Source organism: Dendropsophus ebraccatus, chromosome 12, assembly GCF_027789765.1.
Source record: "Dendropsophus ebraccatus isolate aDenEbr1 chromosome 12, aDenEbr1.pat, whole genome shotgun sequence".
NCBI lineage: Eukaryota > Metazoa > Chordata > Amphibia > Anura > Hylidae > Dendropsophus > Dendropsophus ebraccatus.
Genome location: NC_091465.1, coordinates 63,087,745 through 63,100,018, shown reverse-complemented (window position 1 = coordinate 63,100,018; position 12,274 = coordinate 63,087,745). Strand labels below are relative to the sequence as shown.

At 41.7% G+C, this 12,274-nt stretch overlaps 1 protein-coding gene across 1 annotated transcript; it reads right to left on the bottom strand.

Moving 5' to 3' along the window:
• Positions 1–1,977: 1,977 nt before the first annotated feature.
• LOC138770009 (galanin peptides-like) lies at positions 1,978–11,621 on the bottom strand. The gene is made up of 6 exons (XM_069948840.1): positions 11,595–11,621; positions 7,884–7,964; positions 5,548–5,602; positions 2,442–2,531; positions 2,191–2,265; positions 1,978–2,053 (listed from the first exon to the last, which is right to left on the bottom strand). Exons 2-6 carry the CDS (start codon positions 7,962–7,964, stop codon positions 1,995–1,997), a joined length of 360 nt encoding a protein of 119 aa, XP_069804941.1. The 5' UTR covers positions 11,595–11,621; the 3' UTR covers positions 1,978–1,994.
• Between the last annotated feature and the right edge of the window lie 653 nt (positions 11,622–12,274).

Below are 12,274 nucleotides of genomic sequence, written 5' to 3'. Positions count from 1 at the left end.
ACCTGTCTCAAACTTACATACACGTGAACACTTGTTGAGTATTTCTGGGTTAGAAGGAGAGAAGGAAGAAAGCTGTTGCCAGACATCCCTTGTGTTGGCGTATCCCCTCGAAAATGTGGGACAAAATGGGTTTCTTGTTCAGAACGTCCTAAGGACTTATAACCCATTCATGCTTAACTAGGAACTCTGGAAAGGAAGGATATACAAAGAAGCTCTCCCACCACCTTTTTAAGGTAGCTTTCCCTAACGGTGTCTCCCTCCAACTAGTGATTTTAAAATATGACTTGGAACATGGAAGAGATTGCATTAGAAGTAGAGATTATCCATCGGTAGACAGCTGTTTTGGGGTTATTACATGTTTTTAGTACAGAACAGAGTGCTGGCTGGCTGGTTAGAAACCTAACAGCCCAAAATGTTAGGTTTCTCTTTAAAGAGAGCTTCAGAAACACATGTAAAGGCCATTCAAGCTCCACTGGGAATTCTGGGAATAAAGGATATGCAAAGCAGCTCTCCACCTTCTTAATGTAGTTTTCCCCTGAGGTGGTGTGAGAGACGCTTTTCATATCCTTTCCTCCCTGAGAACAAAAGAACCAGGCAGTTGAAATGCAGCATGCCCAATTCTTTTCTCTCTTCATATCATCTGTCACAGGAGAATAGGAAGCTCTCATACACATACACCTGCCTACACATGTCTAATGTGCATGGGCACCTATAGACTTTTTAGGAGCACAAAAGAAAAGAAAGTGTGTGGTTTCTAATCTTTATAAATTGTCAAATAAAGAAAATCACTCACACGAAAAGTAGAAGAACGATATAGAAGGAATTACGTAGTGACACTGGTTCAACATTTAGAGATGCTAAGGTGTCTAAATTATACATCATGGGTGTCCATAGTCTTTATTATACTGAAAGAAATGGTATGGAGAGAAAATTGTTTGTATGGAAGTTGTTCAAAAAATGAAGTAGATCTCATTGATTTGACATGGAGGTTTCCTAAATTATTCAGATTTTGGAAGGAAAGTACAGTGGTTCCTCAACTAACAATGGCCTCAGGTTACAATATGTTCAACATATAATGGTCCTTTCTGTAACTTGAGGCCAGATTCAACATACAATGCTACAGACAGTCAGGATCGGTGACATGTTAATAGCTCAAACAGAACTCAAACAGAAACTGATGGTGCTCCACTCGGCACAACAGCTCAGTTGCATAAATGCATCCAAATAAAAAAGTAAAAAAGCGGCACTCACTGGGTAAAATTCTCTTCTTGCTTTATTGTAGAAAATACATTCAAGTCACATCAGGTACAGGTGCAGGTATAGGAGGACAGACAAACAATGCATAAGAGCGGCGGCTGTTTCGCGCGCTTGCGCACTTCATCACGGCTGAATACTAATACTATTCCTGATGTGGCTTGAATGTTTTTTGTTTGTTTTTTTCAATAGAGCAAGAAGACAATTTTGTCCAGTAAGTGCCACTTTTCTATTTGGACGCACATGTGAATAGCTAAATAAGTGACCAATAAAAGTGGTAATTTTCCTGATAAACCCCAGTATTAGTCAAGTGAATGCAGCGATTGGCTTTCTAATAGCCTCTTTCTACAGTACAGGGGGATACTACTGTACATGTCGTGTACTGCTCTTTACAGACTTTAGGAATCCCACCTCTTTCTAGTCACATGCTTTCAGCCTCTAGTGAAAGATACCACTGACTGGTCAGGTATATATAGCAGTATACAGCTGAACAAATATGCAAAAGCGGATACTGGATGGATCGAAAAATAGATATAAGATAAATAGATAATTGATAGAATGATAGATAGATAGATAGATAGATATAAAAATTAAATATTAAATATTAAAATATTAAACTTGACATAGTCTACGGTCAACTAAACATTTTCTTTATTTTGATTTTTTTTTTTCTTTACTGAAATTTGGAGTGAAATACTGTAACAGTGACGTCAGTATAAACATGTTTGGGTTGTCCCACATTAAGTCTGTGTAGGTTCCTCTGAGATGAGCATAGCCAGATGATCCAAGGCTCCCGTTTCTGCAATCAGAACAAGAATGTAGAAGTAACAAAATATGGAAAAACAGAAAAGGAATTTATTACACGTAAAACTTCCACTGTACCCAATACACACACAGAAAATGAACATAATCCAAGGATGACATTTTCTTTGTTACCTTTGAGACGTAGATATGCGAGAAACTCGAGGACAGTCTGGACTGTGCTATCATCCAATGAGTGCTGCTGTGCACCTATAGAAATAACATAAGATAGACTGTTACTATAATCCAAGATACAAAATCTTTTCCAGGTTTAGTCTAATATAAAAGACATATAAAAAGTAGAAAAGAAATAAATATTATCCTGAGAATTAAGCTCTATAAACATGCAGTGATGTAATTCAGCCACAAACCATAGCAGCTCTTACCGAATATATCTCTTCCGGATTTGAACAGTTCATCTACTACCTCCCTTTTTCCGGTTATTCCACCTTTGTCGTTCAGTGTCCGATGAGCATCTGACCACAAAAAAGACAATTATAATTACTGCTTATGTATTAATATATCATACAGGACAAGCCAAAGTCTGCCCCATCTACAGACAACTCTGGTGTGTTAAGACATTTATCTTCCGTCTTAAAAGGGCTATCCAGGATTAGAAAAGCATGTCTAATTGTTTTGCAAAAACAGCATCATTCCTGTCTTCAATTTGTATGTGGTATTAGAATTGAGCTCCATTTTCTTCAATGGATTTGAGCTGCAAAACCACATCCAATCAAGGACAAGAGGGGCGCTTTTTCTGTTTTTCGATGTCTAGATAACCCCTTTAATTAAAATTATTTAAAGGAGAAGTCGTGCGAACATTTTTATTAAAGTATTGTATTGCCCCCAAAAGTTATACAAATCACCAATATTCACTTATTACAGGAAATAATTATAAAGTGCTTTTTTCCCTGCACTTACTACTGCATCAAGGCTTCACTTCCTGGATAAAATGGTGATGTCACGACCCGACTCCCAGAGCTGTGCGGCTGTGGCTGTTGGAGAGGATGATGGCAGAGGGATGCTCAGTGTCCCTCCAGTGCCCTGTGTCCCTCAGTGTCCCTCTGCCATCATCCTCTGCAGCAGCCACAGCCTGCACAGCTCTGGGAATCGGGTCGTGACATCACCATGTTATCCAGGAAGTGACATCCCCATGTTATCCAGGAAGTGAAGCCTTGATGCAGTAGTAAGTGCAGGAAAAAAAAGCACTTTATAAGCATTTCCCGTAATAAGTGTATATTGGTGATTTGTATAACTTTTGGGGGCAATACAATACTTTAATAAAAATTTTCGCTGGATTTCTCCTTTAAAGCGTAATTGTCATTTAAATGTCATTTGTGCTTAAAAAGCTGTTTTTCTACCTCTCCTCCCCTCACTTCAGAAGAAGCAGGATTTCTGTGTCCTTTATGGTCTATGGAGAGTGGAGGCGGGTGAGTGCGCACCGAGAAGAGAAAAGAGGGCTTTTACAAAACAACATCCAGCAATCTGACCTTTCTGTCCTCTGAATCCAGCATTTTATGTTCCCAGACAGTCTGCAAACTGTACAGCTGCGTGTCTCCTCTTCCTGCTCACTCATCCCCCTTGGCCCCTCCCACCTCCATAGGTTATAATAGACTCAGCAAACCCATCTTCACTTTGCTCCTCTGTAATGAAGACAACTTTGCTTGATCATGCACAGATAAGAAAGTTGAAGCTGGGAAACAGCTTTTTGAGTACAAAAAAAGAGGCTTTTGGTCTAATAAAACCTTTTACAGAGTTTCTTAAAATCGCTTGTACTATTGATTTATGCTATAAAAATTTAAATGACAGGTATTATGTTACATCCACCGCGCCCCACTAGGCCCATTTTTCAGAAATTGTGCAGAAACTTGCAACTTTTGAATGCCAGAAAACTAGTGTATAGCCTTCATAAATTCCCTTCACTATTTTTTTTTACGAAGCAACCTCTAGGAAAATGGCAATTTAAAGGGATAGGGAACAGCTTATAAAATTATATAGTTCTGCAAGTGAGAATTGTTCTATCCCTCAGAAGTTACAGGACTTGTTGGTTGTCAAGGATAACATTTTCAGTCCTTGTCCAGTTTTGCATTCATTAAGTCAAGTTACCTTAAATTTATTGATGTAAAAATATTATGGATGGAAATGGGAAAAGGGCTGTATGAGATTAAAAGAAAAAGGTTTGCTTTTTTAGCAATAGCCTCCCTCTTGTCCATGGGCCGTGTCTGGTACTGCAGTTCATCACTATTCACTTCAATTATACCTGTGAAGGACAAGTGTGGCGCTGTTTCTGAAAAAAAAGCAGAACCTTCATAGTAAGTCCCTGCATCATCAACCCTTGTCCACAGTGTAGTAAGTATAGTATTGTAATATTACTGTAACAGGATTACATTATTACACTCCAGTTCACTATGACAGGTTTCTCTAGCAGAGAGTTCTGTAGGCTCATTTCACACATCTGTTTATTCTGTCCTGGGCAGAATAAGGACCCATTCATGTCTATGACCCCATACACACCTGTAGGTGTTACGGGTCTTTGTTGGGGCCATAGACATGCATGAAAAAAAAAAGAAAGAAAAACAAGCAAGCCATTTTGCGGTGCATACATGTGGCACAAATCACCTATTCTTCATGAATGGGTCCATGCTTATGCGGACAGTAATGGATGCACATACAGTATGTAGTGCTCTCATGACTGTGTGACTTCCCGCTGCGAGTATGTAAATTAACCCCCTGTCGGAGGCTGGATCATACATGCCCTGTTCCCACTCTCCGGCTTGCTTCTGTTGTTCCCGACTTCTGCTTGTCCTGCTCAGCCAATCAACACGCTGCCCCGCCGCTGCCACTGATTGGCTGAGCGGGACGTCCAGCCGAGAACCCCTAAAGCAAGCCAGAGCATGGGAACAGTCAATCCCGCTGCCAGTATATATTCTTATAGGGATGAACAGGCACTGGATCTGTAGCAGATTTTGCTGCGAATTCGCAGGGTGAAATCTGCTGTGGAACCGGAACATGTAAAGGCACCCTAAAAAAGGATCAAAACGCATCCTTTTTTTTTATGTACACAAAAGCTTTTTTGTGTGTATGTTAAAAAAACGGACGCGTTTTGATAAGAGATGAGCAAACCTCGAGCATGCTCGAGTCCATCCGAACCCGATCGTTCGGCATTTGATTAGCGGTGGCTGCTGGTTGATAAAGCTCTAAGGTTGTCTGGAAAACATGGATACAGCCAATGACTATATCCATGTTTTCCACATAGCCTTAGGGCTTTATGAAACTTCAGCAGCCACAGCTAATCAAATGCCGAATGATCGGGTTCGGATGGACTTGAGCATGCTCCAGGTTCGCTCATCTCTAGTTTTGATCCATTTTTTTTATAATGAAAGTCAATGGAAAAACAGATGCATATAATTGTTTTTCCATTTGTTTGAACCCAGCCTTTTTCAGAATATAAGCAAAAAGATCTCACACAGTAAAAGTCAAAATAATACTTACGTGGCCCAAGCAGGTAGCCAGCGCTGTTCAGAGTCCATCCTCTCTTATCTTTTGGCTAAACACAAAAAATAATGTTTAAAGAAAAGAAAAGAAAAGAAAAAAGGTAAATAAAATGAAAGAGAAGAAAAAAGGTAATATAATAAAAAACAGCAAAGTAATTAATCGACGGCTATGTTACATGAAACTTTATATTTTATTTATAGGGGACCTCAAATCTACATTGTGCCACACCTCTGTTATTACTCTTGGAAATAAGTAAAAGGGAATCACCATTCTCCTTGCCAATGGGGTGTGTGACTATAAAGTCTGATTGGAGGGACCCAGACTCCATAGGGACACACTGACAAGGGAGTAGTAAGGCCGGCCGGCCGGCCTTAGAAGTGTGTGACCTGTGCATCTGCAGGGCACTGTGCCCTCCCAGGAGGAAGGGGGTGCCACCTGCCTGATCCTGCCATTGTTTTGATTAGATAATCTATAACAAGTGCTGCAAATAATATAAACACTTTCTAACATCATTGTTACCCATGCAAACCTGCCCAGTATTTGTTTCCTTACCATCAGTGGCGTAGCCACCACGCTAGACCCTCAAGGCCCCCCTTGCCGCCGCACTGCCCCCTTCTGACTCCCTTTTGTGACCGCAAGCAGTGTTTTGCTTGCGGTCACAAGAGGCAGGCCCCCTGCTAACGTGCGGCTCCCCGACTCTGTCCCCGTCCCGACGGTACAGTACTTCTGGCACAGAGAGTGCCTATAACAAGCGCCCCCTGTGCCGGAAGTAACACGGGACAGAGCCAGGGAGCCTCACGTCAGCAGGGGGCCAGACCGGACTGCAGAAGAGAAGATCTACGGTGGGGGAGCGAGTTGTCAGGTGAGTTGTGTGTTGTTTTTTTTTTTTTCTTATCTGCTTTGCAACTAAAGGGGGCTAACATGGGGGACACCATAAAGGGGCTAACATGGGGGGGGCAACATAAGGGAGATAACATGGGGGGCAACATAAGGGGATAACATGAGGGGGCAACATAAGGGGGCTAACATGGGGGGGGCAGCAAAAAGGGGATTACATGGGGGGCAACAAAAGGGGGCTAACATGGGGTGGCAGCAAATGGGGGCTAACATGAAGGACAACATAAGCGGGCTAACATGGGGGGCAACATAAGGGGCAACATAAGGGGGCTAACATGGGGGAATCTATAAGGGGGATAACAGGGCCATCTATAAGTGGGACAACATATTTTGGGCATCTATAAGGGGGACAACACAGGGGGGCAATCTATAAGGGGGACAACACAGAGAGGCCATCTATAAGGGGGACAGCACAGAGAGGCCATCTATAAGGGGGACAACACAGGGACATCTATAAGGGGGAAACATTGATGGCCATCTATAAGGGGGACTACACAGAGGGGTGGCATATACAATAGGACATGCACAGAGGAATGCATGTACTATAGTGGGATCACATAGTGTCAGGGCTACCCACTAAATGAGGGTGTAAAGCGGCCAATACCGATGTGCAGTGTGTATGGAGATGAGGATGGTGCCAGAGTGAGGAGCCTAATATGTTTATCTGGCAGATTCTGTGGATTCGTGGCTCAGAGAAGTTCTCATAACAGCCCAGAACAGAAGAAGAAGAAGATGAAAAGGGAAGAACTCCGATCAGATAAGACATCCCCTGTGAGTCACTGGATATAATTGCACTGTAATGTATATAGTGTATAGACCCTGTGTAGAGCTGGGGCTACCTCTATATGACTGGATGAGGTGATAGTGAGTTGTGTACAGTGGATTATTTAGTAGCAGCAGTGGGGTTAGTCAGTATATGGTGGGGTTAGTCAGTATGTGGTGGGGTTAGTCAGTAAGTGGTGGGGTTAGTCAGTATGTGGTGGTATTAGTCAGTATGTGGTGGGCTTAGTCAGTATGTGGTGGGCTTAGTCAGTATGTGGTGGTATTAGTCAGTATGCGGTGGTATTAGTCAGTATGCGGTGGTATTAGTCAGTGTGCAGTGGTGTTAGTCAGTATGCGGTGGTGTTAGTCAGTATGTGGTGGTAATATTTGTTACTTGTAATCTGGTACAGTATTTTATTGGATTTAGTATACTGGATAACAATATGGTGGTGATGGTAGTGGTTTTTTTGGCAATATTTGCCTCTTGTGTACTGGTATTATTGGTAATATTGGTCTCAGTATAAAGGATTTGGTTAGTAACAGTATGGCGGTAATATGTATGGTGATAATATTTCTTATATACTGGTATACCTATACTTGGTCGAGGAAGGGGTGGGGCCCAAGTTGACCTCTTGCACCAGGGCCCAAGAGACATTAGCTATGCCCCTGCTTACCATTATAGTATAACTGAAGCATTCAGCTGCCAGGCCACAGAGAAGTAAAGAGACACACAGCAAAGTCCGAGAATTATGCATCTAGAAGGCAAAGAGAGACTTTTCAGACACTTCTGCACCGTTCTTGGCAAGGAACATGGCTTACTGGTTTTCCAGGCTGTTTGCAAAATGGCCCAGGGGCAGACAATGGGAGGCCAAGAAAACTATCCTCACACCTCCTCCCATTCCTGGTGTAGAGCTGCTGCCGCTCTGGGGAGCCTGGCGAAGGTTTCCAATCTCTGACCTCAGCCATCTTGTGCACTGGTACCAGAGATTAGCGGCAGTGTCCTGTGCGGAGTTTATGGGGCCTTCCTCAAGGTACTGAACCAGGACTGGTATAGTTATTTTTCTTTTTTTTTTTCTTCCTTTATTAGCTATCCTGTTCTCTGCCCCTATACAATTTTTGGAGAAGACTAGAAACACATCATTGTCTGTAACTAACTTTTTTTGCTCAAATATATAAATTTTTTAAAAGGGTCCGACAACATTTAGACTACTCGGAGGGCACTGCCTACAGTTTAGGTTATCAATATTAATGCAGACTGGCTATTAATGCCTTTGAATTAGCTATAAGTACAGTATATCACATGGTGCTTAAAGGAAATCAGTTAGGAATGTTGAGCTACAGTTACTATAAAGATTCATATTTGAAGCAAAAAGGATAAGCAGAGCTAAATGCTATAGCAGATAATTGGTGTAAATGTACCTGTGCTCACTTACTAGAATCTCCAGTCAGGATGCATGTAACATCTCCTATACATTTGTTATTTAATGCAGGTAAATTGCTGCTCAAGTAACCAGTCATATAAAGATAATACACTTCATTAAACCCTCTAGATTAAATCACCATCTTTAGCCCTCATTGTAGATCACTCTTCTTTGTTACACCTTACAGCAATTTCATCTTGTAAAGAAATGAAATGCAGGAGAATGTAAGAATAATAGCAATGAGTGTAACATATGAAAAGATGCTATATTACATACAAAAAAAGAAGAAGAAGAGACAGGTATTTCAGCTATGTAATAAATATGAGCTATATAATGCAGGCGATGGAATGGGGGTCACTGGAGAGTGATTGGCAGCCATAGTAAGGGTCATGTTTGTGTGTGTCTGTGAAAGAGATGTTATAGTGCAGATGACTATGTGATGGATCCGGAGGTACAGTATGCTCGTGCATCCATCAGCGAGTTGCACAAATCACAGTAAAAACAGGATGGTTTTGCACAAATGTTGGCAACACTCTGTGGTCAATAGCTGCCTGAGCTGAGCAGAGACGAAATTAGAGCGGCCTACAGGACCTTCCCGTGATGTCATTACAGGTCCTGCAGGCAGCTGTAGTTCTGCAGCTGCACCACCCCGGAGGAGGAGAAAGCAATAGGGGCAACAGTCTATATGTAGGGGTCCCAGAGCAGCAGTGGTTTTAAAGCAGCAGTGTACATTATAAGTGGGAGGCTCTGACCAGCAGTCTATGTGAGGAAGGTCACGAGTATGAGTCTAGGCTAAAGATTGGGGCTATAAGTGGCAGTCTGTGAGCAGTGTATCGGAGGGCTGGTCTCATCTAGGGTCTGAAATCATTTTGTGGTTTGGTCTGGGGTGCATTTCACTCCTTTTGTGCTCTCTATCCCAATTTATTGACTTTATTATAAGTGGGGTATAGTAGTTAAGGGTATTGTGCAGCTCTGTAGGTTCAGTATTACTGGGCACGTGGGGCAGCAGAGGGCACAGCATTGGTGGTAGCAGCAGCATAGCAGTGTAAAGGATGGGGTTTTGTTGCAACAAATGTCTTTGTATAATCACTAGAGATGAGCGAACCTGGAGCATGCTCGAGTCCATCCGAACCCGAACGTTCAGCATTTGATTAGCGGTGGCTGCTGAAGTTGGATAAAGCCCCTAAGGCTATGTGGAAAACATGGATATAGTCATTGGCTGTATCCATGTTTTCCAGACAACCTTAGAGCTTTATCCAACTTCAGCAGCCCCAGCTAATCAAATACCGAACGTTCATCTCTAATAGTCACCAATCTGCAGGAAAAAAACATCCTATCAGTCTGGTCTTGCTAGAGAACACATTGGAAAGGCCATCAATGTTAGGAACCCAGAACCCCCCACCCCTTTAATTGCTGTGTGCCATAAATTTATCACATTTTGAGGCAAAATTGTAGCTCAAGAGTTATAGTAAATGTGAGCCATTGGGTATCCAGCCTGAAAAGGCCTTCTCTATCTTACTTAGGGCTCAACCATTCACTGAAATATTGCACATAGACTATGGGGCCTATTCCACAGAGCAATAATCGGCCAGATCGATCTGGGTCCCGCACGCTCCAGCTTCAGAGCGGCCTGTCTGAGATGACAGGCCGCTCAGCCAATCACTGGCCGGGACCGCCGCTGCCAGTGATTGGCTGAGCGGCCTGTCAGCTGAGACTGCAAGAGGAGCCCTGCAGCCTGGATAGGTAACGTATAAAGATTAAGCAAGTGCTGCAAGGACATCGGTAACGATGTCCATGCAGCCCTTGTTAAACGATAATTGGGTCGTGTAACAGTCCCAGTAAATGAGCGACGATCTAGCATAATATATAACTCCGACACTGCAGGACATCATAATTAGAGAAGAGCGAACCGGGTTCGGGTTCAAGTCGATCGGAACCCGAAGGTTCTGTATTTGATTAGCGGGGGCTGCTGAACTGGGATAAAGCTCTAAGGTTGTCTGGAAAACATGGATACAGCCAATGACTATATCCATGATTTCCACATAGCCTTAGGGCTTTATCCAACTTCAGCAGCCACCGCTAATCAAATGCCGAAGGTTCAGGTTCGGATCGACTCGAGCATGCTCCAGGTTCGCACATCTCTAATCATAATATATAATTCCAGTAAAGCAGGATATCCTAATATATAACTCCGACACTGCAGGACATCATAAGATATACCTCCAGTACAGCAGGACATCATACTATATACCTCCAGTACAGCAGGACATCATAATATATAACTCTGACACTGCAGGACCTTATAATATATAACACCAGTACAGCAGGACATCATAATATATAACTTCAGTACAGCAGGACATCATACTATATACCTCCAGTACAGCAGGACACCATAATATATAACTCTGACACTGCAGGACCTTATAATATATAACACCAGTACAGCAGGACATCATAATATATAACTTCAGTACAGCAGGACATCATACTATATACCTCCAGTACAGCAGGACATCATAATATATAACTCCGATACTGCAGGACATCATAATATATACCTCCATTACAACAGGACACAATTATATATTACTCCAGTACAGCAGGACATCATAATATATAACTCCATTACTGCAGGACCTTATAATATATAACTCCAGTACAACAGGACATCATAATATATAACTCTGACACTGCAGGACATCATAATATATACCTCCAGTACAGCAGGACATCATAATATATAACTCCGACACTGCAGGACATCATAATATATACCTCAAGTACAGCAGGACATCATAATATATACCTCAAGTACAGCAGGACATCATAATATATAACTCCAACACTGCAGGACATCATAATATATACCTCAAGTACAGCAGGACATCATAATATATAACTCTGAAACTGCAGGACATCATAATATTTACCTCAAGTACAGCAGGACATCATAATATATACCTCCAGTACAACAGGATACAATAATATATTACTCCAGTACAGCAGGACATCATACTATATACCTCCAGTACAGCAGGACATCATAATATATACCTCCAGTACAGCAGGACATCATAATATATACCTCCAGTACAACAGGATACAATAATATATTACTCCAGTACAGCAGGACATCATACTATATACCTCCAGTACAGCAGGACATCAAAATATATAACTCCAGTACAGCAGGACCTTATAATATATAACTTCAGTACAGCAGGACATCATAAAATATATAAATCTAGTACAGCAGGACATCATACTATATACCTCCAGTACAGAAGGACAGCATAATATATAACTAACACACACACACAGCTGTTTTACTATTATTTACTATTTTAAAAAAAAACTGCAGATTTTTTTCAGGAGTAGAGGTCCTGTTTTACATCTCAACAAATTTAAGCAAAACACTGTGTGAACATGGCCTTAGAAGAATGAACGTGTTTCACATCAATCATTGATTCACATGAATCTCACTCTTACTTAAAAAAAAAAAAAAAAAGGTTCTGTAGCAGCTGATGTGTACATAATAAAGTATAGCATGCCCCCACTATAAAATAATAGCCCCCCATTATAAAATATTATGAATTTAAAACGTCACCTACTCATTCTGTGATGTGCATAGATCTACTCAA

Coding starts and splice junctions, on each gene's coding strand:
- LOC138770009 (XM_069948840.1), bottom strand. CDS start 7,964: ATGCATAATTCTCGGACTTTGCTGTGTGTCTCTTTACTTCTCTGTGGC. Junction 2,266..2,441: donor ATCCGGAAGAGATATATTCG/GTAAGAGCTGCT, acceptor TTATTTCTATAG/GTGCACAGCAGCACTCATTG. Junction 2,054..2,190: donor CGCATATCTACGTCTCAAAG/GTAACAAAGAAA, acceptor TTCTGATTGCAG/AAACGGGAGCCTTGGATCAT.